At 31.3% G+C, this 27,248-nt stretch overlaps 1 protein-coding gene across 22 annotated transcripts; it reads right to left on the bottom strand.

Moving 5' to 3' along the window:
- Nucleotides 1–275: 275 nt before the first annotated feature.
- On the bottom strand, nt 276–27,248 carry Calx (sodium/calcium exchanger 3). 22 transcript variants are annotated; one of them, XM_080150469.1, is made up of 28 exons: nt 26,104–27,248; nt 25,522–25,562; nt 24,319–24,418; nt 23,859–24,091; nt 23,348–23,483; nt 22,949–23,110; nt 22,162–22,771; nt 21,931–22,072; nt 21,589–21,657; nt 20,802–20,925; nt 20,312–20,406; nt 19,559–19,656; nt 18,590–18,681; nt 17,666–17,680; nt 14,430–14,569; nt 13,045–13,144; nt 9,343–9,474; nt 9,010–9,043; nt 8,332–8,366; nt 7,881–7,970; nt 6,519–6,614; nt 6,195–6,270; nt 5,340–5,445; nt 4,669–4,819; nt 3,941–4,112; nt 3,484–3,659; nt 1,988–2,164; nt 276–1,556 (listed from the first exon to the last, which is right to left on the bottom strand). In XM_080150469.1, exons 3-24 carry the CDS (start codon nt 24,383–24,385, stop codon nt 4,715–4,717), a joined length of 2,757 nt encoding a protein of 918 aa, XP_080006595.1. In that variant the 5' UTR covers nt 24,386–24,418; nt 25,522–25,562; nt 26,104–27,248; the 3' UTR covers nt 276–1,556; nt 1,988–2,164; nt 3,484–3,659; nt 3,941–4,112; nt 4,669–4,714. The 22 variants fall into 22 exon arrangements, with proteins under 22 accessions (XP_080006595.1, XP_080006608.1, XP_080006604.1 ...); XM_080150482.1 differs by lacking the exon at nt 17,666–17,680; XM_080150478.1 differs by lacking the exons at nt 3,941–4,112; nt 4,669–4,819.

Raw genomic sequence — 27,248 nt, 5'->3', positions numbered from 1 at the left:
AGCATCCATATTATTACACCTGAAAGTTCTTGTTGTTTTCGTTATTTTTCAATTAAGCTTATTGATTTTTGGATGTGCGTCAAATGCTTTGCAAAGTTCAAGGTGTATATAATTCCATATTTTATTTTTACCGACTATGTTTAAGAACGTTTTCATCTGTTTGTCCCTCGATGATAGAGGACCTGTTATGAAAAAGAGTTTAATCATTCGCTACTAAGGCTGTTACCATCCTTTGTTGTTAGTGAAACATAAAAATTAAAAACAAACAAATGTACTCAGCTTCAAAAATCATGTATTTTCTGTCAAATTGAAACGATTAAATATAACTCTTTCTGTTTAAAATTAAAAATCACACTTCCGTTCAGACATAAAGAGGAGGGGGGGAGACAAAAAATAAAGAAAAAAATGAGGAGGTAAAATTATATCAGCAACAATAAATCACAATTTATTATTATTTATAACTTTCATTTGTATACTTCCATATACATAATAATAACAGGGCCAGGCGTGCTTGACCTGCACGCTAGCTGGGCCACGCGTCTCTTTACTGTGCACGCCCTGCGCACACGCGCATGCCTTGTGTGGACACTTGCATACAGCGATACACGCGCATTTTCTTCTTTGGTTTGACCGACCTGACAATGTTTATTTTTAATATGCTACATATAACACTGCATTCAAATGCGCACACATTAACATCACTTGTGCACAGGCGTGCAAAATATTTCAGAGTTTTTATATTTATTTACACTTTTTTTGCAACATTACTATTTCTAATTGCATCAAAGATCAGAGCACCGCTCTTTGGTTAAGTTTGGCTTCTTCATCTTTTTATTTAATAATTTAAATATCCAAAATTGCTTAAATAATTTTGATGTTAGATACATCAGGTTTTGAAATATTTTATTTGTACTTGGGCAAAAATGATCAATCTATAAAGAAAAATGTGCAAAAAATGTTTTAACAATTATTGATGTTAGGATGAGTGATGATACATTTAGAAGAAAAAGAAAATAATTCTAAATACACTAAAAATATTTGGTACCCTAATATATAAATCAGATTAAAGAAAATCTGATTTATTTTATTTAGATTATTTAATTCTTTGTTTTCTCTCATTTTTCCTAATTGGATATTTCATACTTTATAGAATATTTTGGTCTAGATTTGATACATTTTCGCCGCGTTGAGCTGAACAGCAGTTTCATTTAAGATTTTTTTGATGTTAACACTACACCTTACTTTTACAAGTTTGCTGTTTCTATTTTTAATGATTGTCTATTTTAATTTTGTAGCCTGTTTTTTTTTAATTACAGCATATCTAGAAAAAGACATCTGAATTAATTTACAGGTCATCAATCCACTATTGATTGAATTGATGTTAAAATCCAATATGGCGGATGATTTCTGGGGTGCAGTGTGCTTTGAGGTTTGGTATGGCTGGTTGGTTGTTTTTAGAATCCTGGATCAATGACTCCATAAGCTTCAAGAGCTGAGATGAATACATAGAAGAACCAAAAGAAGACAAAGCAGCCAGAGGAAATAGTTTTCACTGCCTAAAATTATAGATTTGCATAAGAATCTCAGTATATCCATAAAAATATATTCAAAAATTTAAATCTATCTACTTATGAAGATAAAAATATATGAAATAATGAAACAAATAAGTCAAAGAATTTACAGTTACATGCTTACATTTACAGAGATTTTGATTATGAGTTTATGCAATTTCAAGATTGTAAGATACCAATTTAAACAACCAAAGTGTCTTTGTATCAATTTAACTTTGAACCAAATATTTTACAGTAAGGGGATTCAGATAAAGTTAAATCCAAAATAGGCATTTAAAATCTTGAAATAGCTATCATCATAATTGAATAATTTTAATGCTTTAATCACCAAATGACAAACAATTAAATAAAATCAGGAAAATTCAAAAATAAGATTTCCCTCAATAATATAAAAGTCAGCATTTCTGCCTAATTACGTTTTTTTGAGGGTTATGAGGGAGTGTGGTAGCCAAGTATCCAAGGCTCCACTGTTCTTTCAGGTTAGAATCAATTTAGAATCCAGGATCAATGACTTTGTACGCCTCCAGGGCGGAGATGAACACATAGAATACCCAGAAGAATACAAAGCAGGCCGAAGATATGGTCTTGATTGCCTAAAATAGTTTTCATAATAATGGTTCATGTTAATAATCTAAACTACTAATGATAATTTGGTTATGGTTTTAATGAAATGATAATGAATGAATTTTTTTTCTTAATAATTCAGAACAATTTTGAGGGGCTAAAATTCAAGAGCTATTCTGATTAAGTTGTTTTATGGCAAAAAAGCAGCAGCTATTGAATTAATAAATGTTAAATACAAAAAATATTCAAAATTATAAAGCATTCTATATATTTTCAATATCTGCTCATAAAACAAATTAAAAAAGAAAGGCCTCTCAAGGCAAAGACAGAATATATTAAAAAGTAAAAAAAAATGTTCTGTAAATTACGTTTGAAATGATGGATATGAGCAGTTGGTCTCTGGGTATTTAGAATCCAGGATCAATAACTCCATAAGCCTCCAAGGCTGCGATGAACACATAGAAAACCCAGAAGAACACGAATATTCCAGAAGACAAAGTCTTGATGACCTAAATAAAGGTTTGAAATTTTAGCTTTTTTTGTTATTGAACTGGTGTCCCAATAAGTTCTTAAGGGTTTTTAAGGTTCAACTTTGGTAAATACAATGGTCAAATCTTTATAATGAAGGTCAACAGGGTAATCTTAACTAAAAGGATCTTTTAGGCTTTAGCTCAATGGTAATAAAACTATACAAGTAGATGTTTAACTAAAGTAGAATTCCATATTATAGTTTATTAAAAATTTGGTTCCTTTGTATTTTCACGAGTTGTACTTAAAAAACTTTAAAAGTTGTTTTTGAGACTCCTTAAAATTAGAGATTTTACATTATGGTTTTAATATGATTTGCTATTTGCAAGGCCTAGATGACCTGAAATGTCCATTCAAATTAATGGATCTATATATTCTCCCAAGGTTATGGTTTTATCCCTCAAATAAAAAAAAAGAAAGCATTTCTGCTTATTTACGTTTAATATGAGGGTTATGAGGAGTGATGAAGCCAATAATATGATGACTCCATAGGGCTCCATTGGTGATTTTTAAATCTAGAATCCAGGATCAATGACTTTGTAAGCCTCCAGGGCTGCAATGAACACATAGAATACCCAGAAGAAAACAAAGATACCAGAGGTAACAGTCTTGATTGCCTAAAATAAGGTTATTAAACATGGTTAAAGTGATAATGAGGTGATAACTGGTTTTGATGATTCATACCCAAGTTAAATCTAAGATGAAGTAGTATGAAGGCCTTAGAAGTCTTAGCATACATTTATGGCATGCATGGTTGTATAGATGGCCTTATAGATTCCCTCATACTTTATTAATAAATGCACTTTTGCCATATGTTTACGTTAGATGTTATGAGGGTTTGAGGGGAGTGGATGCCAAGATTTGGGGATCCACTTTTCTTTCAGGTTTACATATTTAGAATCCAGGAACAATGACTTTATAAGCCTCCAAGGCTGATATCATCACATAGAAGATCCAAAAGAAAACAAAGATGCCGGCTGTGAAGGTCTTGATTGACTGAAAATATTCAATTATTAGTTTTTATCCAACTTCCAGCAAAGATCCATTTGGATTCATCATCAGCACCTAAAGAAGATCAATTTAATTTTACCTAAAAAAGTTATTTAAGTATTATGATATGTTAAGAAATAAACCATGCTATAAATAAAAATAAATAAACCCCCTTGAAGTTTAAATAAAGTTTATAATTTAGAATGAAATAGATAAAAATTGAAAATTTCTTTTAAGGCTCCTATTAGATAGATTATTTAATAAAAGCACTTTTGCCAGATTTTTACATTTATTATGTGTGAGGAGGATTGTGGATAACCATGAAGTGGGGATCCACTCAATATGTAGGTCATGAAATTAAACTCCAGGAACTATGACACCGTAAGCTTCAAGGGCAGACAGCATGACATAGAAAACCCAAAAGAAAACAAAGATGCCGGCTGTGAAGGTCTTGATTGACTGAAAATATTTCATTAGTAGTTTAAAATCAATTTCTGATAAATATCCATCTAAATGGTCGTCACCACCTAAAGAGAAAATGTGAATTTTAAGTTCCTTAATATAATTATAAAATTTAATGTAAGTAAACTAAGCTAAGACGTGTAAAAATGAGAACTAAATAAAATAAAAGAAAATTTTAAAATGCTTTTTCATGGAAGATTAACTCATATAAAGAAAACCAATTTTGCTTCCTCATTATTTTACAGTCAAATCTTATTATCTTTTTATACACTTATGTGCAAGTAATCTTACAAGTAAAATGGTCAGAATTAATTGCTTGGATAAAATTTAGGCAAAATAGCTTTTCTTCTCATGACCTATCCTGACATGTGTTGTTAGTTAACTGTCTAATCTAATTTAAGCACTATAAAACTTGCATCTAATTTAATCATTACTTATTTGCATTGGTTCCAAAGTTTATATATAGTTTTACGTTGGAAACTTTAAAATACAAATGTGCTTTCAAAGTTAAATATTTAAAAATTAATGAAAAGCACTTTTGCTATATCTTTACATTTAAATGTGTGAGGAATGTAGGTGCCATGAAGTGGGGATCCACTTTATTGTGCACCAATATCAATAACTTTGTAAGCTTCAAGGGATGATAGCATAACATAGAAAACCCAAAAGAAGACAAAGATTCCAGCGGTAAAGGTCTTCATTGCCTATAAATATATCATTCAAAGAAAAGGTTCTCGGGTCAGCACTTATCCGTACTGGGTAATGTTAATGATATCTAAGGGAAAAAAACTAATTATGTTGATGGATCGCCTAGAATTAGAAATGCACAGGTTAGATTAAATTAAATCACTTTGTTAAATGGCATAAATTAAAAAAAAAAGTAGATAATATGTAAAAATTCTGCCATTTACCAAGTAATTGTATTTGTTTTAAAATTGTTAACTTCGTTATTTACTACCTCTAATGCCTTATATAGTCTTTAATAAATTAAAAATTTGTAAAGTTATAATATGAGGAAGGTTTAAATGCTGGGTAATTTTTAATAAAAGCATTCAATCTATTCTAATGATTCTTAGCTAATGTTCAAAAGCTCAAATAATATTGTAGTCTAAATCTAAAGTTATGAATATTACATCTTATTTTAATCTTACCTATTCTTATAGGTTGTATATTAGTTAATGACTAAGTTTAAAAATTATTAAAGAATGGAAATAAAAATTCTACCTTGGGGCCACCAAGTTCACCGCCGACGGCAGGTGATCTTCTGGCCAACAGGATGGCAATAGCCAGCAAAGCCTCAATACAGAACACTGTCACAGAGAAACCCAAGCTAAAATATGAATAATTGGTATTATCCTCTTAGAAATTTTGTTTTTAATTTTGAAAATTTGAGTACCCCCTCCCCCCCCCCCCCCCCCCGACAGCGAACTATGAACTCTGGCCGCAGCGCTCGGCTCTCTAGCCTGCCTAGCCGCAGCGCTCGGCCCCCTTGCCTGCCTAGCCGCAGCGCTCGGCTCCCTAACCTAAAACCTAACCTAACCTACAATTGTTGTTCGTCGTTGTCGGGGGGTGGGGGGGGGGGATGGGAGATAACGCCGAATAATTTGCTTATTAGAAATGCTCTCGTACCGAGATCAATCTACTACTGACTCTCAAACACCACGCTAAAGTCAAACTAACAATAAAAGAGTCACAAAGTCTATTTACAAACGAGATATTTATTATTCACAATGCATTTTATTAATTATACTACTGGAATTAGGGATAAAAAATCTAGTACTATATTAGACAGATTTAGGCAATTACATTGTAAAAAAATGGCTTGGCTAACTTGCATTTAAAAGTATAGTTATTTCAATCAATTGAAATTAATAAAATATCAGTGAACCGCCTATTATTATCCTACTTAGTATAAAGATGTGTCGCGTATATTTAGGGTAAGAAGGGAGAGGAAATTGCTTAACCCTATCCAGGAACCTCTATAAAGCTTCCTTAAATGAAGAACTCAATCAGGAGCTAACATCTTAACGAAAAAAATCTTATTACTTTAGACATTAAGATATTGTGTTATTGGTTTACCTGCCGACGGGAACATCGAAGGTAAGACCCTGGGACTCCCAGTAGATAGCGGCCATACTCCATGCAATACCAATACCTGACAAAATAAATATTTAGAATCTTAAATACTTCAATTTTTTCCTACAAAAATTGTTAAAAACTATGTAGATATTTTATTGAATTGAGCTTTGTTTGACTGAAATTAGTAGTAATAGATTTTTCTACATTTTTTATCAAATTTAAATTTGTTTGTATAGTAAATACTGTAAAAAAGTGTAATTTATTCATAGAAATTTAATTAAAGAAATGGGGCACATACAGAAATGAACAAGAAAGATAACTTACCAAGGAAGACGTTGACGGCATTGGAACCAGTGACATTACCAACGGAAGCATCGGCAGTTTCGTCCTCAATAGCGGCGGTCTTGGAAGCAAAGGTGTCTAAGAATATTTGAATATGAGTATTTTAAAAACATGTTTAAAAGTTTATTAAAATCTTAAGAAAAAACCTCAAAAAAACATTCTTTCCCTTTAATCTCAATCTAACTTCTTTTTTATTTTCCTTATTCATTATTGCGAAAAAATGTATATCATTTATACACATTTTTAAAGAATAATTAAAGCTTTGTACAAAATACAGTTTAAAGATATTAAACAATGTTAAATTTGATGTTTTATAAATTGTAAGATGCTTATCTCTAAATTAAAATGCTAGAAAGGGCAAAGTAAAAGTTTACAAATGACCATTGAAAAAAGCAAGAAAACAAATCCAAGGCCATGTTTATACACACGGACAAACATCTACAAACAATGTTGAAAACACACACAGACACAAACTTAAAACACATGCAGGGAATATATCTATCTACAAAATTCTTTCTGTCTGAGCTCAGGCCTTAAAAACTTTAGTATCTTGTTTCAGGGATTTAAATTTAACACATCAATTTATAGTTTAGATTTTGTAATCCCCTATTTTAGAAGAAAACATAATTGAATTCTTAAAAATTAGAATCTTAAGTAGAATATTCTAGTATTGATCACAAATAAATTAAAGCTTTGAAATGCTCTAGTATTCATCATTATGTAGCTAAACTTCAACTTTTCATGCAGTTTTTTGACAAAATACTTGGGTTAATATTAATAAAAATCCTACTCAATTGAGTTAGTAAAATGAAAACAAAATTTGTTAATATAAGATCAAAACTAAACCAAAAAAATTATTAAAAATGTTAAAATTTCTGTAACTGTTTCCATTAGCTTCAGGGCTTACTGTCTTTTTGTCTGCCTAGAAATGAAGTTGTCCTTGTTTCCTGATAAAAATCTAAATATCAACTCTTTAAAAAATGTCATAGAATCTTTTTGTGGGGGTAAAAAAAATAATAAATTTTATTATTACCGGGCACAGAGGTGCCAAGGGCAACAAAGGCGATAGCATTGACAGAATCCTTGAGGTAGATAAAGCAACCAAGATGACCGGCAACGTCACCAATGACAGCTGTGCAAAGACCGATGAAGACAATGGAAATAACGAAGGTGGGGTATCCGTCGTAGATGGCTGAAAAATAAAAAAATGTAAACATAAAATAAATAAAAATTATCCATTTTCCGATGGGACCGAAATGATGCACACTTAACTGAAATTTGAATTAAATTATCCATGCGCGTTTTTCATGCAAACAATGGTGCGCGGCATCCACGCGCAGTTACCGGGTACACTGGTGCCCAGGGCAACAAAAGCGATGGCGTTCACAGAATCTTTGAGGTTGATAAAACAGCCAAGATGGCCGGCCACGTCACCTTACAAGTCCACGACACCATCAGTTTTTAAGTTCTCTATAAAGCTTAGGATCCGTCACTTCGTATGTCTGTCTGTATGTAACGCATAATTTATTTAGTATTTTTTCAAATAACATCTTAAAATTTTACTATTTTATTATTCAACCAAATTGTTACTTTTATGTTAAAGTTTCGAAATAATGGAAATATAAGGATCTTTTTAAATACCAATTATTGATATCTTAATAAGACAACATTTTATTGTATTCCCATTTCTATCATCTCTCTAGATGACAACATGTTATAAATTTAACAAAGAGGGAATGAATGTTTTTCTTATAACGCTGTAAAAAAATTCATTATTCTTGAATGATGGCTTGACCTATGACAGCTGTGTTTGCACCAATAAACAGGATACTTAGATAATAAAGTGTTGAAAATAACATTATTTTGTTTTCTATTTAATGGATAATTCACATTAGTCTTGCCTTAAATTAGATGGTGTCTTAACCCTTAACAGTCGGGCCCCTTGCCGTTAAAGCTTAAAGTTTAAAATTTGAAGTCTCTAAGTCAAAAATTGAGGCCACAGGAGCCTTTCAAAGATTTTTGAAGACCTGGAGGATCAGGACCTGCAGGATCATACCTGGAACCTGAAATTGACTTGAACACTTTTATTTAATATGAGGATGTACTACTAGAGGATATTTTAGTATTTTGGTAAGATATAATGCTTTGTTTAAGTCAAAAAAATATTTTTGCTCTTTAACTGGATGACCATGCCAGGTTTGTTGGCATCCTGTGCCCGCCAGGATGGAGATATTCAAAAAATTCCAACTCTCAGTTATGTGTCATACCCATACTTAAAAAGTCACGCAGTTTGGGCTCTTTATCTTTCACACACAGAAAATGAGATAGAAAAAACCGGAGGAGGCGTTCAACGCCCCCCCCCCCCCCGACCGTTATAGGTTAATATTGTTATAGTCAAATTTTTTCCTCCCTAATGAATTATTTTGAAAACTTTAAAAATAGGAATAGATAATTTTCAGCACTGTGTAAAAACCTGATGATAAATGTTGGATACCCATCTAGCATACCTAATCAACGTCCAAAAAAGAATAAAAATAAATTATTACCTATATGTTTTTTCCTATAGTTTAAAAATGATAAAAAAACCTTAAAGTACAAATCTTGTTAATATATTAAGAACAAATGTCAAATATGAACTCTAAGATCTTTAATTAGTTCTTCTGTATTTGTTGTAACCCCTTTCGTTCTTTTTCTTTGCCAATATTTTTAAAAATATGATAAACACGCAACGTGTGTTCTATATTTTCATGTTCCCACCTTTGAAATTAGTGTAAATGTTTTCTAATTAACTGAAAAGAGAGATTACCTGTAGGGGGAATGAAAGCGAAGATAAGTTTCCATGGAAGAGTGAGGAAGTGCATGATATAGTCTCCGCAGGATGGCATCTTCTCCTCGCCATCGCCTTCTCCTTCTCCCTCCTCCTCTTCATCCTCATCGTCTACACAAGAATAAAGTTAATTGTTGAGTATAAAAGTACATTCATGTCTCTAGGGGCACTTCAGGAGTGGTGAGCTTAATTCGATAACCCAATTTTTTATTTTGGATTTATAAAGCAAAAGTGAAAGAAAGTCCCTCCCAGGACTTATAAGAAGCTATCCTGTCGAGGTTATTTAATAAAAGGTGTAAACCAATATTTGACTTTGACATTCAAATACAGTTCATTATAATTATTTCTAGCTTCATCCATGCGAATTTAGAGGCCGGCATTAGCACTGTGCAGTGCAAAAATCCATATAAGGTTTATTTTTTGTCAAAAATCCCCTAAAAAATCTTTTACTATTTTTTTTAATAGAATTAAAATCATACCCTAAAGCCTTTTAAAAAACTAAACAGGCTTATCATATACAGGCCTAGCTAAAAATTGAATAACTAATAAATACTAGAAAAGGCCAAGGGTAAAGAACAAAAAGGGGAACTATATAGTATTGCAAGAAATAGGAAAAGGGGAAATGTTTGACCAGGATTGTTACTTAATATTCTGCAATTGCTTATTTAGGGCTTCTCTATCTATTCTCTTTTATTCAACTAATAATTTTATATTTTTAACACAGACAACAAAATGAGAATTTGTGCTTAACATAATTTGATTTCATTTACATAAAAATAAAAGCATATAAAATATATATTTAAAACCTAAATAAAGCTTTGAAATTTTGAAACTTCTTATAAATAAGTCAACAAGGCGTTAAAACTAAAAGATGTTTAAATATTACATTTAATTTTTTTGTATTCAATTTTTGATTATATGTATTGACTTTTGAAAAGTTGTTATCAAATATCATCATAATTTATAATTTTAATGCAATAATGAATGAAAATTTTTAAGAAAAAAAATTCAATCAAGAACTTTTTATAAGACTAGAAAAGAGAGAGATTATTAATATGTTGTATTACTGGTATGCCTTACTACAATTTTCTAAAAAAATCTTAAAATTGTGTGTACTGACAATTTATTACTGAACCAGTATACCTCAGCACTGCATTCTTATAAAACTGATCAGACAAAATATAAAGAAATAAATTGTAAATAAATTATGTAGGGATTCTTTATCACACTGTTCTATCTGCTGTCTTTAGATAACAAATATATTCATAATATAGCATCCTTCTAGTTGTTCAAGTAAGGCAATTCTTCTTCTTTACACAACTTTTGAAAAAATATTTCATTGAAAAAATAACTTTAACAAGTAATTTAAAGTAATGTTGATTGGTTAGAATATTACAAATCTACACTATCAAATTAATTTTCAATTAAGAAACTATCATGAACATTGAAAATTAAATTTAAAACATCTTTAATTTGTGTAAGATAGTATTTTTTTCTCAAGAATAACGGGAAGGATGAAAAGTTTTTTCCTTATCCTAAGAAATATTTCTTGACTTGTTTTACTAGGGGCGTTACCCCTATTCAATAGAGGGTCTTAGTAAAACTTAATGTCCATCCACCCGTTTACGAGATCTTAATGGATATACAAACATCCTAAAAACCTTTTAATTATGTAATAGGTTGTTTAAATCATAATGCTTATATGATTATTAGTAGTTTCACTAGGAAGTTTATTAAGAATATTTAAGGGTAAAAACTCAATTCTAAGCAGCTATTGGCAATAAATCAGTGAAAATAATACTGTTTTCAATAGTTTAAATCCCTGTAAACCTGAGCGAGCTTGAAAAATAAATGATTTTCCTTTCTAAATTTGCGTTGTAAATAAACATTTTCTGTCATCTTTTCTATCAATTCAAACACAACCTCCATCAACACGAAAAAGTTAGGACTTTTTTGTACATTTCAATGGGTCTGTTTTTTTTAATTGAAAAAGCCTTTACCTAGTTTAGATATTCCTTTAGTATTTTGGATTGGTTAAACGTATTGAAATTATTCTTAACTAATAGTAACTTTTTTATTTTGGTACTATTACATGGATAATGGACGACAAATTTATTTTCCTCAGAATTCACATTTCCCTGATTTTTGTTATTATTTTTGTATAATCTTTAAACATCTCCAAAAACACAAAGGTTATTTTTCTCATGTATGTAAACATGTTTAAATAAGGCATAATTTGATAACTAATACCTATTTGTTAAATTAATTATTGAGATGTAAAGTTCTTATATCATATTATGCGAACGAAAGGAAAGCATAGAATTTTAACTTAATTTTTGAGGGTGCATTTGTCTCAGCTTTATTCTTAGAAATATTTGGAAAGCCTGACTATGACTTATTCTGGACATCATATATAGCATAACACATATATAATCCGGTAAAATCCGCTTTTCCTGCAGAAAAAATGAACTTGAGTTAAAAGTGTATAAATATTTATAAAAGTGTTGCTACAATATGCTTGTTTATATGTGTACTTTTCTGTCCAACTTAAGTAGATTCATCAGAATATTCCCATTTAAGATGCTTGATTATCAACATTATGAGATATTTACATTATATATTTTCTAGGCTATGGATATCTATAATACAAAGTAGAACGATGTCTGTCTGTTTGTCTGTCTGTTTGTCTGTCTGTTTGTCTGTCTGTTTGTTTGTTTGTAGCGAAGGATCTCGCTAACCACTGAACCGATCGGGTTCTCCTTAACAGGGTAGATTCTCATATGTCCCTGGAAGGTTTATAACTATTTTGGGGGAGGGTACCACCACCCTCCCTAGAGAAATTAAATATTTTTAAATTTCTCAATTTTAGAAAGAGAGTTCAACGAAAAACAAACATCAAACGTAAATTTTTTTTACTTTTTCTTTTAAAATCTAAAATAAGAAATTGAATTATTAAATTCGACTCTCTCCTCCTTAAGTGCCCCTAGAGGCCTCTAGGGGCGTAGCCGCTAGTCAAAGATAAAGTTTGCAAAGTTATTTACAAGTTATAATATAATGTAATATAATTGTTTATTAAAATATTTTGAGTTGAGGGGAGGGGGTAAACACCCCTTTTCTCCCCCCCCCCCTATGCGCCTCTGGTTAAGAATAACACAATTTCATAAATATCATTCAATAAAACTTTTTAAAAAAGTTTTTATCTTCTAGGTTTACAAAAGTGGTGCATATTCTAGACATTTTTAAAAGGAAGCGCATTATAATTTTTTTATCGCAACGTATAGTAGACAACTTTAAGATTTAAGAAAATTAAGATTTGTTAACGAACACAGTAATAGTGTCTGACTGATTATGACGTAACAAAAAAAAATAGCCAATGAGAGGCCACTATAAATTTTACCATTGGTCAATAACGGCCTCTCATTGGCTAATTTTTTTTGTTACGTCATAATCAGTCAGACACTATTACTGTGTTCTTTGTTAACCCCCTAGTCTATTGATAATGAATAAAACTTGGGAAAAATGCCCTGATTTCTTTAACAGATTAATCACACAAAATTCTACCTTTGATGGATTTCAAACTTTGAAAGAAAAGAAAGAGGTCTAGTTTTATTGGGTGCAATTATTAGAACAACCTCTTTAATTACAAATATGTTATATAATTTAAAAATAAATGTTTCTTACCAGCCTGGACAACAAAAGCCTCAGTGAACTGTTCCAACCAGGAAGATGAACCAACCATCATGGAATTATTAGCCTTCTTCATCATTTTGTCTACAGAGTTCTAAAATAATATTATTATGCTAAGTGAATCTACAATCATGAAACACATTAGCTTGCTTTATAATTGTGTCTTCAGAATTGTGAACAACTATTTTCATGGAAGTAATTGTCTGTTTAATTATGGAAAACTTTGGTATTCTAATCACACATTTAAATGATTATTATTTATTAAGATGATAATTTTACAGACATAACTTTTTAAAACTAGCTTTGTAAAGGATAAATTTTGGCAAAATTTTAGAATAGGCCAAATAAAAAGAATTACCCTAATGGAAAAATTGAAAGAAAAGTGATGTAAATTTAGGGATAGATATTTGCCACTTTTAACTGTCATCCAACATTTAGAAATATTTGCCTATTGCGCGCATAAAAAGAATGCAAAAATGCTTGTTGTGCATTTAAAAGATTTTAAAATTTAAGCAGCAAAAATGCAGGTTAGGTTAAAGGAGAACTAAAATTTGCTAAATGTTTAAAATATTGAAACATGTTTTACAAATATGTTAATTCAACTCATAATATAGACATTATTGATTTAAAGTTTTAATTTTGCTCATTTCATAATATCTGCCTTCTTTTCCTGATCATATAAAATTTATATTAAACTTATTTTCAGCCTTTCTGTTCATATTGAATGGGGTATTCCTGTCCAGTTTTTTGTTTAGGAATGAATATTTCTTACCCGAGGGAATAAATGATGGACCGATAGGTCATCATTTATTCACGAGGGTAAGAAATATTCATTCCTAAACAAAAAACTGGACAGGAATATCATTCTCATTTAAACAAAAACTCATTTTTATGCTAGTAAAATGTGGTTTAATTTTGGTTTTTAAATTTCATTTATTTCCCTGGCATAATTTTTCTTTCTTTTAGTAATTAATAAAAATTATAAAATCTTCCAAAAAAAATTAAAAATCTTCTAAAATCATACCAGGGATATAAATGAGATACCAGGGAAATAAATGAATATTTACATCCACTATTTAAGGGGGTGTTTATATGGGAATGCGTTAACACAGAGAGAGAGAGGGGACAATGGGTTATTCATTACCCTAAAGTTTTATGATAGTCTTATCATATTCTTTGGTTTAACCACTTTGGAAATTTTAGTGAAATCTGTTTGGTTGGATCATCAAGTTGAGTGTCCAAAGATTTCAACCATTAATTGTAATCTGCAGAAGGGTAATTTTATATATCATCTTTGGGGAATTACATAAATGTATCGGCCATTGTCCTGTCTCTTTAGATACCTGATTAAATTATGTTTAAAAATGTAAAATAATCACCTTGAATTCCTTGGATTCCCTGATTCTGATCTGGATTCTGCCATTTGTGCCAAGACAAGGTCTACCCAGGAGGGCAACCTTCTCTTCCTCGGTCAGGGTCTCGGGGTCCTTAGCGTCCAAAGCGGAGTAGTCAACACCCTCTGAAGGACAAACATATATTAGGTTAATGTATATAATACTATGTATAATATGTACAGTAAAAGAGACACAAAAACAAATTTCAAAAAAGGCAGAAATTTTATTAATTTGAATTTGAAATCTTATATTAATTGCAACCTTTCTATGTGTAACTTTATTTTATTTTCAGTCCGATATTTTCTTTGAATATTTATTTTTGCCTCTTTGTCTGCAAGATTAAAAAGTTATTCTTTAAAGCTTTAAGATTTAATCCATAAGAAGACTTTAAAATTTCTTTAAAACAATAACTTTATAATTCTAAACATCTATATAAATAATCTAAATTTTGCATACTTCTGTCAGTCATACAGACAGTAATACACAACAATCAAGGGTTTCAATAGACAATTGTATACTATAATAGTTTTTTAAAAAGTGTCTTTTAAGACTAGTTTTATATTAGTGCTATGTGCAATTTCCATCTAATTTTGCAACATCTATCTAAAGTGCATATTTAACATGAATTAATACAAATAGGAGTTTTTGATTAAAATTGACAAATTCAATTACAAATTTGTTGATTTTTTGACAGTTTGTTCAAAAGAAATGCTTTTTTGCATATAAAAGTTAATATTTTTTTTCTGAGTGAAAATTGTGTGAGTGTGTCATTTAAATGCTGCCACATGGATTTTAAGGAAGTGGAAATTAACATAAAATAAAATGCAAATGTTGCTCAACATTCCAAAGACGCAATCTCATGAACCTGCATTTGTTTACAGGGAAAGGGATCTTTAAAAACTAAGCAGTTCAAAACAGATCTGTAAGTATTTTACTTTACACAGAAAATAAAATTTAAGAATTATAATGCCAGTTTTTTACCTGACATTTATGTTGTGTTTTTTTGTGAACAATATTTTACCCCACAATTTTTTTGCTTCCTTATTCCAATTCCTGTTTGCAGTTACATGTTGTGCATAGGCATATTTAAACAAAAATGTTGGAAAAAAGTGTCCAACTAAAATGTTTATAAACTAGGTAAAGTGACCAGAAATTTCCTAATTCGTTTTGCCAGCCATGTAATTTTATTAACATAATTTGACATTTTATATGATATTAATTTTGCTTTTACTAAGATAATTAATTTACTTCGATAAATTAGTTTTGAAAATATGACTTAAAATTTACAAATATGTGCAACATTGAAATATTACTCTTTATGAAGGCTAAAAATATATTTTGAATATTTACAAATTTTGTTTCATGTTTTGGACATTTTATGAGAGTCATAAATATTTCTTTCAGCTTGCAAATAATTTGTCCTTGAATTTTTGCTGACCCTTCCAACTTATTTCAAACATTTTTTTATTTTAATAAGAATAATATTTCAGGCTTAAGAATTTTTTTGACTTGATGCCTTTTTCTTATTCATTTTAAAGAAAGATGACTTTGAAGTGACAAAAAAAATGTTGATAAATTTGTCCATATTTGTAAGGCATTCTGGATTGACTATAAATAAGTCGGACAAATAAAGTCAAATTTATTTCAAAATCTCGTAGGAAAACAAAACTACGTGATTTTAGTCCTAAGGGATAGTTCTATGAATATTTACCAGGAACACTGGCAATGATTAAAACTCCAATTCCTCGTTTTTGATAAAACAAAAGCATTTGATACTGTGCTACCTAGTGATCTACACACAAAGAATGCGTTGTAGAAGAAAGTGCTGAAAAAATCGATTGCCACTGTCTGCCTGGCTAACTACATTGCATACTTCTTCCATTACTCTGTGTGAATATACTGCCGTTGCTGAGAGCCCCCCGGAGTCCCTGGCCACCACCAGGGATAGGTCCATTGTTATTGTGAACACTGGATATACTATTGGTATCATTCATCTGACTTAAAGTACTTTCTATTGTAGCAACTCTGTGAACTGTGGCATTAGTTGACATTCTCTGTCTAATAATCTTCTCATTTTCTTGAAAAATCTGAACAGGACGACATCTACTGCTTAGTTTTTTCTTCTTTTTCTTTCCGGTTTTATTGGATTTAGAAGTGGGTTGTGATGAATTGGTGGATTGTTGTTGAGAAGCCATGACTTTAATTCTTGGCCGCCTCTCTTCTTTTTTATGCATTGATGCAGAGTCCATAGAAATGTAGAAGCTTTTGCTTTGCAATAACTTACTATTTCTGCATTTTTGCAGGATTGTGCACGAGTCCTCTTCATCTTCTATACCATGAAAATAATAACAAAAAAAGATTTAAAAACAAAACAAAGCAAGTGTAACAAAACAACCAAAGTCTATTTGAAAAAGCAGCCCCCCCCCCCCCCTAATAGTTAAACAAAGTTGTCTTCCAATTTATTTAAAAAATAGAAAGGTAGAGGACAAGACAACGGCAGGTAGAAAATGACACATTACAATTGAAATTATCCCTGATTTACTTCACAGTTTTTATCTATAAAATAATTGTGTATCCTGTAATGCTAAAATTGAAGACTGATAATATAAGGCCTACTATTTCAAATAAACTTTAAAAGGATAATTCTCCAACAGTTTCAATATATATCATTTAAAAAAAAACACTTAAATATGCACTTCAGACATTATCTATGAATTTTGACAAACATAAATGATCATCTTTTTTTAAGTTAACCTCTATAAATTTGTAAAAAGATCCTACAAAAAAAGCATGCAAACAACATTTAACATTAACAAATTAAAAGGGTTATTATCAATATCAATAACATACACATAATCCATTTTATACAGCCCATCTCATACTTTATTAATCTTTTAAGAATCTCAAAATTGTCCCTAGATTATTTGAGATCTTTTTGATAACACTAATACATTGAAAAACACAGATTCTAAGAATAAGGGGATTATAACAGACATGTAAACACATCAATTTTTTCTGGGAATAAGATTTTCTGGACATTTTTAGAAAAAACATTTGATACTTTTTGTCACATGATTTGAAGTGAAATGTTTTTCATAAAAATTCTGAATAATATTAAGGGGAAACGACAATATTACAAAGTCTGAAGCCATGTTTTGAATCGGCCTTTATGCAGACTTGATAAATTTATGAAAAAAATAAAACTCCACATCTATGCATACCTCCTTCCTTGCCCTCTGTACATCACAACAAATATGAAATAAAGATTGCATCAGCTATTACACCATGAATGATTAGAATGTTAAAAGTTGCAACATCCATTCGGTAAAACCTTTGATTTGCGTTTATTTACAATTTGTTAAAAGCAACTATATTAGAATAAATGATAAATTAATATTGTATGTATGTAATAACTTTAAATTAGAACAATAATAAATAATGTACTTTTTATATAGTATTTAATATATAAGAGAATTGTTTAACTTGTAAGATTTACAGGAAAGTTATGAAGGTTATTTAAGTGTTATATAATTATACCTTCCCCTATTTCTTGCTTTATTAACTTCTCCCTATATCTTCCTTTCCCTTTATTTAAATTGAACTTAGAAGGATTCCTAAACCAGACTATAAACCATTTCTTTTTATATTTGCCAATTATTTTGCATTTAAGTTAGCATAGCATGGCGGGACAGCCCTACAGGTAGGCAGGCAGCCCAGCCTCCAGCCAACACAATATCAGTAAAAATTTTTATATAGTGCTATGTATATTGACGTAAATTGTAAAATATCTGGATTCAGCCATCTTGTATAACATTAGTCCTTCTTATCATATTTAAAGCTTCAAAATTAAGGAAAATGTTAAGGAATCAAACATTTGGATAACAAAAATGTAGTTTGTTTTAGTTAAAATTGATTAAGAAACTTTAAGTAACTAGTTTTGAATGTGAGGTCATACTGTTAGTTGTCTATTAGATTATTATTTAGTGTACTTTTGACTTGATAGTGGCCTTTAATCAAAATCTTTAATTCATTCAGCAGTTAATGATGAAGTATAATACACTTATTGATATCATTTAATTTTACAAGTATAATTTATGAATATTAAGTAAAAATTTATTATTTTTGTAAAAAACAATAATACTGACCAGCAATTTGTCTAGGTTCACCGAGGTTAACATACATAATCAGAGACTTCTCATAAGATTCTTCGTCAATAATGGGCAGCTCAATAATCTTTCTGTAATACAAAAGCTATAAAGATAAAGAAGATACTGTTATAGATATTTTATATTTTTTCATTTTTCATTTTTATTAAAATATAGTGACCTTTCATTTAAATCTATTTTACTTTTATTCATTGGTAAAAAAGGGTTTTATTTATTTTGTACCTATAATGAAAACCTTATATAGTAGGTAATAGTCTTCAGTAGTTCTCCTAACCCTTACCTTACTAAACAAGCACATTACTTCTTTTAAAAGAGTTAATTTTTTTGGTCCATGTTCGGTATTCAAGTGAAATTGCAAAATATTTTTAAAATCCTGTTCTACTATTTAGGACTGCAATATGTGGTATTTTCAAAATCATAAATGAAATATGTTTTTGCATTTATTTATGTCAAAAGCTTGTAAAAGTTTGTATGTTGATTTATCTTGTTTTAATGGCATTTGAAAGAAGTTAATGTGTTTAGAGTAAAGTTGAGGAGAAGAAAAATGTTTTGATAGCGCAGAAAGTTTTGCCAACTACAGAGCAATGCACAAGTTTAAATCCTTAAGCTTTTTTTCACAAAGACAAATGGTAGTGCTAAATGCTTTTGTCCGTCTTAGAATAACAATCGATTTTAAATAAATCCTAGTCAGTTTAGTTTAGAGTCTAAATTGCTAAGAAACTTTCTAAGGATAATCTAAATACCAATTAATTAACATTAACCAAGTAGTTCAAATAATTAATAAAAAAAACAGTTTTGATTCATTTTTTAAAAAAGTGTAAAAAATCCAGAAATTTTGAAATCTTTATTAAATGGAATGTAAGACTGTTCTAATTTCACAATGGCAACAATTTTACAGTTTATTTGCTTTTCAAGCAAGTGCCTCAAAAATATTTTAAAGATACTTACTCAGTTTCCTCATTTTCAAACATAAGTTCACCCTCAGCCTCTTCGTAGTGAGTTCCAGCCTTGGCGGTACCATCCTCAGTAGAGTAGGACACAGCAACCTAGAGTACACATAGTACAGAATAGTATAGTACCATCCTAAGTAAAATAAGTTAGCCTAGGAGGTAGGGTTTCTTAAGCCTAATATAGAAATAAAGGAATATGAACGTCTTGAGAAACTCCTTTATAGGCAAGCCAAAGAAATGTTATAGAATTTGCTCCAATAGTTCACGCTTATACAACCATCATTAATAACAAGATATTAATAACTAATTTTATGTAAATCTATAATTAATATCATTAGAAATCATTTATTATTCTGTCTCTGATTAATAATCTTATATATTCAGACAACTACATTATAAAATTGTATCAATCCTTAACATCAAATAAAGATTTTAATTTCAGAAATTTAGGAAAATGGACTTATATGATCATTAAACATTAAATGACTCAACAGTGGCAAGCAATTCATGTTTTTGGGCGTTAGTTAAATTTACACTTATTTGAAGAAAAAATACAATAAATTATGAATATTTTTGACTCGCCAACTAATTTTTCTTACAGCTGAAGAAGTATCTTTCATCGTTTATAAATGAAAATTATTTTTGCAAGTTATATTAAATTGAAATCGGTGGATGGTTTTAAATAAATTTGATAGGTTAAATACAAAGAAGGCAATAAATGCATACACCTAACAAAACAACTGGTGCTTACCTTGCCACGAGCACCAGAGATACGCTGGACCTTCAGTTCAAAAACTCCAACAGATTCAACAATCTCGGCCTCAGTTTCCTCAAATCCGAAGATACCTAAATTATGGTGAATATCTTGCTATGTTTCTGAGAAAATTATAATAAAAGAAAAGCTGTTTTGTCACTGAATATAATTCTAAATAATACTCTTTAATCATTTCACTTTTATACAAATCTGATAATTTCATTCTTGAGCCAGATATTGCTAACTATGTAATTTTTTTTTTTTTTACGTTTTTTTAAATACACAACAATTATAAACCTTGTAGAATTTATAGCACTATACAATTACATTTTTTTGATGTTTTTTTTGTGATCAGTAACGTAAAAAAAAGTTGCGCTGCATACTGAGACAAAGGACGCTTTTACTTTCCACTTGACGCGCATCCTTAAACAAACTACTGGCTCTCTAGATACTGTGGTAAAGACAACAAAGAAGGAATAATTTCTACCTCCGTGATCGTCGTCCAGAATCATGATGGTGGCCATGTGGGGGGTTCCGAGCTGGATGGCGGGCTGCTTAGTCACAGCGCCGTCATCGCCTTCAACGTTGATCTCAGCGATGGGCTTACCGTCCTGTAAAATTGAATAATTGATAAAATAATTTTTTTTCTGTCCAAAACATTTAGGTACTAACATTGAACGAAACTTTTTTTATTGTATTTACAAATAAAAGACCAATAGAAGACTTTAGTCTTATAATAAAACAATTAAAGATATTGTTTTTACAAGAATTGAATACCTGAAGAAAACTATTTTTTAAGAAAAATATACATATAATATTTCTTTTCATTATAATGTAAAATAGTAAGTATTAATTATAGAGAGGGGCCAATGGACTGAATTACAATATTCCCCAAAGTTTATAATAACGTTTTCTTATTCTTTGGCTTAACAACTTTGGAGACTTTTGTTGAAATGGGATTGGTTGGTTCATTAAGTTGATTATCCAAACATTTATACCACTAATTGTGATCTACAGAAGGGGAAATTTTGTGGGTCATCAAAGGAGATACACATTAATTTATTGGCCATTGTATTTTCTGTATTTTGATTTGTCGGTTCATTAAGTTGAGTGTTCAAACGTTTCAAATACATCGGCCATTGTCTTATCCCTTTAGATCCCTGATTAATATTTTGATGGTAATATTATGGGCTGACTGGTGAAAGTTGTAGTAATATTCTATCTAGTTGTCTTATCCATATTTTTTGTTTTTTTTTATATGAAAGGAAGCTTACCTTGCGTCTCAGGTTGGAGATTCTGATGTAGAAATGCTCATCATCCTCAAAAACGTCGTCATCCAAAACCTAAATTGTGATATGATTGAAGTTTAAGATCTCCGAAACAGATGGATTTTTAAAAATGTTTGGTTTCTAAGGTATTTTTTCAAAATGAAATTTGAATTTTTTTGTTAGGATAATTTCAGTTAAAATAAAATCATACATTTTTCTCAGATAATAACGTTAATATAGTATACCTTTTTAGCATCATATTAGCTGTTTTTGTTACCATTATAAATTTAATCAAGTGCAAAAGAATCAGGAGAATAGAGTAATAAAAATAGAGTACTAATAATTTACCTCAAGAGTGATCATCTTCTGGGTTTCACCGGGTCCGAAAGTAAGAGTTCCAACAGCCTCGATGTAATCACCCTGGGAGCTAGCGGTACCATCCTCTGTCTTGTAATCAACCTGCACAGTTGTGTTCATGTCTCCTCCCTCCCTAAATACAAAAGATAAACCTTTACAAAGTCAAGAATTTTTTAAAAGTATTATCTATAAGTTAAAGTGTCTAAATGACTAAAGTGATACCTGATAACAGTAACTTCAAAGGTGCCAACAGATTCCATAACAGTGTAGTGGGGAGGGTCGAACATAATTCTGCACACGTTGTCGTCCTTCTTCTCTTCAGCCTTCAGTCCTTCAGCCTTCATGGCCTCTTCAGCAGCCTTCTCGGCCTCAGCCTCAGCGGCCAGAGCCTTGGACATAGCCTTCTTGGCATCCTCCTTACCGGCGAGTTTGCGGGTGGCCTGAGCTCTGTAGTAAGCACGGGACTTGGGGCCCTTGGACATAACCTCCTCGCGAGCCTTGGTCTCAAGATCAATCAGGCTGATGTTGGGGTTCTCCAGACGGATTCTCTTCATGGCGTTGATGTATTCACGACGGTTTCTCTCGAACTCAGCAAGGGCGGGGTCCATATCCTCAAGATCCTCGAACTCGCGGAACTTCTCGCTGGCGCGGGCCTCGATGTCACCCTTCTCAGACTGGACAATGACACCACGCTGGGCACGGTACTTCTTGTCGAAGTATTTGTAGAAGAACATACGACGGTCAGCAACGAAGGCGGTGTAGACGGTCATGGGGAAGAAAAGGAAGGTCAGGATACCCTCCCAGGATTCAACAACACCATAAGAGATGGGACCTGGAATAAAAATATTAACGTCATAACTAGAATTTCGTCCATTACAGGTTTCTTATAGTAATATTTTATGATATATGGGGTTGCCGACGCGACGTAAAATTCAAATTGTCCATTAGAAAATTTAAAATGTCAAAAAAGTTGACTATGGTGTGGCACTACAAAAAATTTCCAACTTACCAAGAATGACGTAGAGCCAGATGTAGGCGAAGACGGACCAGGTGGCAGTCACAAAGAAGACACGCAGATGCTTAATCTTTCTCACTTCATCATCAGGGATGACATACTGGCACAGACCAATGATCATGAACAAGTTGAAGGCGGCAGATCCGACAATAGTACCTAAAGTTTTCAGAATATGAATATTTGATTGGTCTAATAGTACCCCCTTCTAAAATCATTTAAAAATGTAAAAAAGACTAAAATTTATCATATACAAATATCAACAGTGCAGTGCAAATATTAGTAAAAATACTGGAAAATATTTTCAGATTCTAAAAAGCTGATTTCAATATATGTGACAAAAAATTCTTTTAAAGACCATTGTTTTAGAGGTCAATGTTTGCTGGGCGTACTCACCGGGTCCTAGGTCACCAGCCTTGAAGTCCTTAGCCCAGATCTCAATAACAGACAACATGATCTCGGGGGCGGAGCTACCCAGGGCCATCAGAGTCAAGTTGGCAACAGTCTCGTTCCATACTTTTACAACAACAGCCTAAATTCACAAAATTAAGGTATTATTTGTTTCATACAATTTAGAGCAAATTTTGAAGGTTTTTTTTCTTTCTAATCCAAATAAATATTAGATTTATAAAAATCATGTTTTGTTTTCTTGTCTCAGTATAATTTGATAAAAGTGGTACTTTTGTTATTCTTACTTATTTTACTTTAGTGCTTCGTCTACCTTTTTCGTCAGTAAATCATCCATACCCCACCCCATGGAGTAAAAATATATTGTGTAAAATTTAGTAAATATCCCTGATTGCTCAAGTTCTACAATTTGGGTAAGAACAATGTATTTGAAAAAATTGATGGTGTCTATTGGTGGGTAGTTAAAAGGAAAAATATAAAATATTGGCGGATTTTTTACCTGAGTTTTACCAGTACGGGGATCCTTGATTTGAACCTCCTTCTCCTGGGCAGTGATCATCTCAATGGACTCCATGAATTTGTCAGATACAATAGCGACGCCGATAAACAGGTAGATCATAAGGGTTCCGTAGAGGAGACCACGGCCAAATCTGTCACCCATGCTCATGTGGTCGGTACCGGGCCACAGGGGAACAATCAGACCATCCTCGCAGTTGATACCGGTAGAGTTTCCTAAATAATTATTATGGTTATAAAATGTTTTTTTTATAAGGATGAATATCTAAATACTTTAAGCAACCTTTAAAAGGAAAATCCTTTTTCCACAAATATAATTGTTTTGTACAATCACAAATAATAGAGAATGAAAATTGTGTGATTATTAGTAAATGAATTCTTTAAAAAGTTACATTCATTTATAAAATGTTATGAAATTATGTTCGCTGCAACTCAATAATTACCTTCTTCGCTAGCCATGGCCACTGCGGCCAGGCACGCCAGAAGCACAGCTTCTTTTATCAACCCCATCCTCAATACAATTTCTCCCCCTCTCGGTCACTCCTAAAAAAACAATAAAAATTAGATAATTTTTTACCATTTCTTTTAAAACGAAGCCAATGCTTCTGAAAAAACTTCCAAAATTAACATAAAATCAAGTAATCTAAAATTTCTTATAAATAAGGATTTTAATCCTATTTCTTTTAAATTCTTAAAAAGTTTCAGTCCCTAATTTTGCTGATTTGAACAACAATTAGATACAGAAATAAAGTATAACAAAAATGATTATTTTTACTACTGAAAAATTTTGAAATTCAGTATAACCCTCTTAAATTAAATTACTGATTTTTATGTTGGGATTAATGATTAGGTATTTTTTCTCCTTTTTTTGTACCCTTTATTCCTGCCAAAAAAGTCATTAAAAAGAGACAATAAACATAATTTGTTGTACTTCATAATTGGCCAGTCCTAGGGGAATATTGTTAGGACACCTCGTACTATAGCACAATAGAAACAAAAATAGGCACAATTCATGTATATATACATTCAGCTTTCAAAACATTTTTACCAAAGGTGTGATTATTAGATTTCAAATATGTTTGTGCAGGGGGGAAGGGAGGATTGTCATTTTTGAGAAGGTTGGGGAAAATAGATAAATGAAGAAAGCCGAACTTGTAAAAGAATGTCATACTGTGTCTTGAATGCTTGTGCCTTTGATAACACTTTGCTAGCTTATTTGACCGCTTAGGTAGCTAACTAACATTACATACATATATGTATAACACAGAAACAAATAAATTTTAAAGTAGGCATTGTAACAAATTTAAAGTTGCTGTATATTTTTCACTTAAAATCAAATCTATTTGCAACACCAAATTAAAGTATTTGAAAACGATCTAATGCTTTTGAAATTTGCTCCAAAATGCAAAAAAGTTAAGCTTTTGTTCTACTTGTTTTGAAAGAAAAAATTTAAATGGCCTAAATTGCAAATGCAAACAGGTCAGCACAAAAAATGCATTTTTGAGATATTTGACCCTGTCTAATTCAAATCTAATTTTGGGACAAACTCATTAATTTTACAGGCACATTCTGACCTAGAAATAGCTAATACATGAGTTCTGAAACCCCTTTTTATTATTAATTGAATATGTAAAATAAGAGTCTACCTATTAACTTGCACTGAACTGAACTTCTGAATTACATGTACCTATTCATTTATAGATTAAATCACAATACTGGAAATTTTAAAGTGCAGATAAAAATCATAAATAAAGAAAAGTATTTTTTCAAATATTCCTTTTGTTAAAACTTTAAGCATAATATATAAACATTGAAAACTATCCAGTAGAATTAAGGTTTTGTCAAACGCCTTGGTGATGTCAAATCACATAAAATTAAAATGAACTATGCTAAATTTGCAAAGTAAGTGATGATAGTACAAACATATTTAGATATGGAAGAGAAATCTTAAACACTTCTGTTTATATTAAATACATCATCTCTTTCAAAAACTTTCACCCCACAAAAACATGATTCTTGCAAATAAAATCATTGACAATAAAAAGAACTTTAACATAATCTTACTATATATCCCTTTAGACGCATTTTTAGAGATTTTATGAGGTTAAAAACATATGATGTAATATTACACTTTATAATTAAGTCACACTATATGTAGTTTTGATCACTTAACTTTGTTTTCTGACAACTTTTTTTTTGTGTATTGTGATTTAGGTAAAAAAACTGGCCTTGTTGTTTATTTGTTGTAATTTGTATTACTATTCTAACTGGATACTGTTGGATGCTGAGGGTGTTGGGTGCATCCCTGACAGAAGCTCAGGAGTAACAATTCACAGGGTACAGTACTCCCCACCAGAACACACACACACAACCTAAGCTTTAGTTAGAGATGTCCATAGGTGTATGTGTGTGCATGTGTTTGTTTGTGTGTATTAGGGGGGTTTATTTTCGGGGGGTAAGGATAAAAGAAGCACCTACACCACACAAAATCCTCCTTTTTCTCACTCACCGTTTGCCTTCTTCTTATAACTAAAATATCCTTCAAACTGTTCACCTTCTCCTAAATTGTAGTTTAACAGTTTTATTTCACTCCTTCTCCTTTTCTCTTTAAGAGACAGGAGTTCAATTTTTAGAAAGCTTTGGTTAGAAAGTTCTAGCGCACAGACAAATTCACTGTTGCTTACGTTTACAGGTATCTAGAGGAAGCAGCAGCCTCCTTTTTATCCCTTCAAAACCCCCTCTTTTCACAAAGAAACAGGTGAATGCCTCCTCTCAAATCACTTTTGGGTTCTTGAGCAAAGGGAAGTGGGTATGGATCTCCTCTGACATACACTGCCCTTCTTGATCTTGAGTAGTCAACAAATGACAACTACTTTTTGTCAGTGTCTTTCCCCTTTTTAGCAGAATTATTTTTTTGGGGGGAAAGGAATGGGGTTTGTGGGGTGAAACAACAACAATTCTTACTGTTCTCTCTGGGCTTCAATTTAACATGTGGCTGACATTTACTACATCCACATTTATACATCCCAAGATCATTGAAACACACCACCACACCTCCAAAATAATTTGTTCAAGTGCAGCATCGCTCCAGGGAGCGGACAAAATCTTTTGGGGGTCGTCGCATGCTGCGGGGGAAGTTTGTACTCTGCCACTTCCCCCGTCCCTCCTGTCTTCTTATCTGTATGATGTTTATTCGGCCGGTCAGTACAACCTGTTGAAAAACGTGGTGGGAAGTGTCCAAGCTATGCCTAGGCAGATTGATGGGCATGGGAGGTTAATAGCAGAGACAAAATTGGGGGAAAGGAAATTATTCCCTCCTTTTTTTAGTATTTATCTTTCACTAGGTTAATAACTGTCTCTTTCTTAATATTTC

Source organism: Acartia tonsa, chromosome 2 (genome assembly GCF_053477335.1).
Source record: "Acartia tonsa isolate MP-2025a chromosome 2, ASM5347733v1, whole genome shotgun sequence".
Lineage (NCBI taxonomy): Eukaryota > Metazoa > Arthropoda > Copepoda > Calanoida > Acartiidae > Acartia > Acartia tonsa.
The sequence above is the reverse complement of the archived record's forward strand: the minus strand, read 5'-3'. Positions and strand labels throughout refer to the sequence as shown.

What these genes read in the sequence shown, in the direction of transcription:
- Calx (XM_080150469.1), bottom strand. Translation starts at nt 24,385, where the DNA reads ATGGGGTTGATAAAAGAAGCTGTGCTTCTGGCGTGCCTGGCCGCAGTG. An exon ending in CCCGTACTGGTAAAACTCAG is followed by an intron (nt 23,484 to 23,858) that starts GTAAAAAATCCG and finishes TTGTGAATTTAG; the next exon opens with GCTGTTGTTGTAAAAGTATG. An exon ending in TCTCCAACCTGAGACGCAAG is followed by an intron (nt 20,926 to 21,588) that starts GTAAGCTTCCTT and finishes TCAATTTTACAG; the next exon opens with GACGGTAAGCCCATCGCTGA.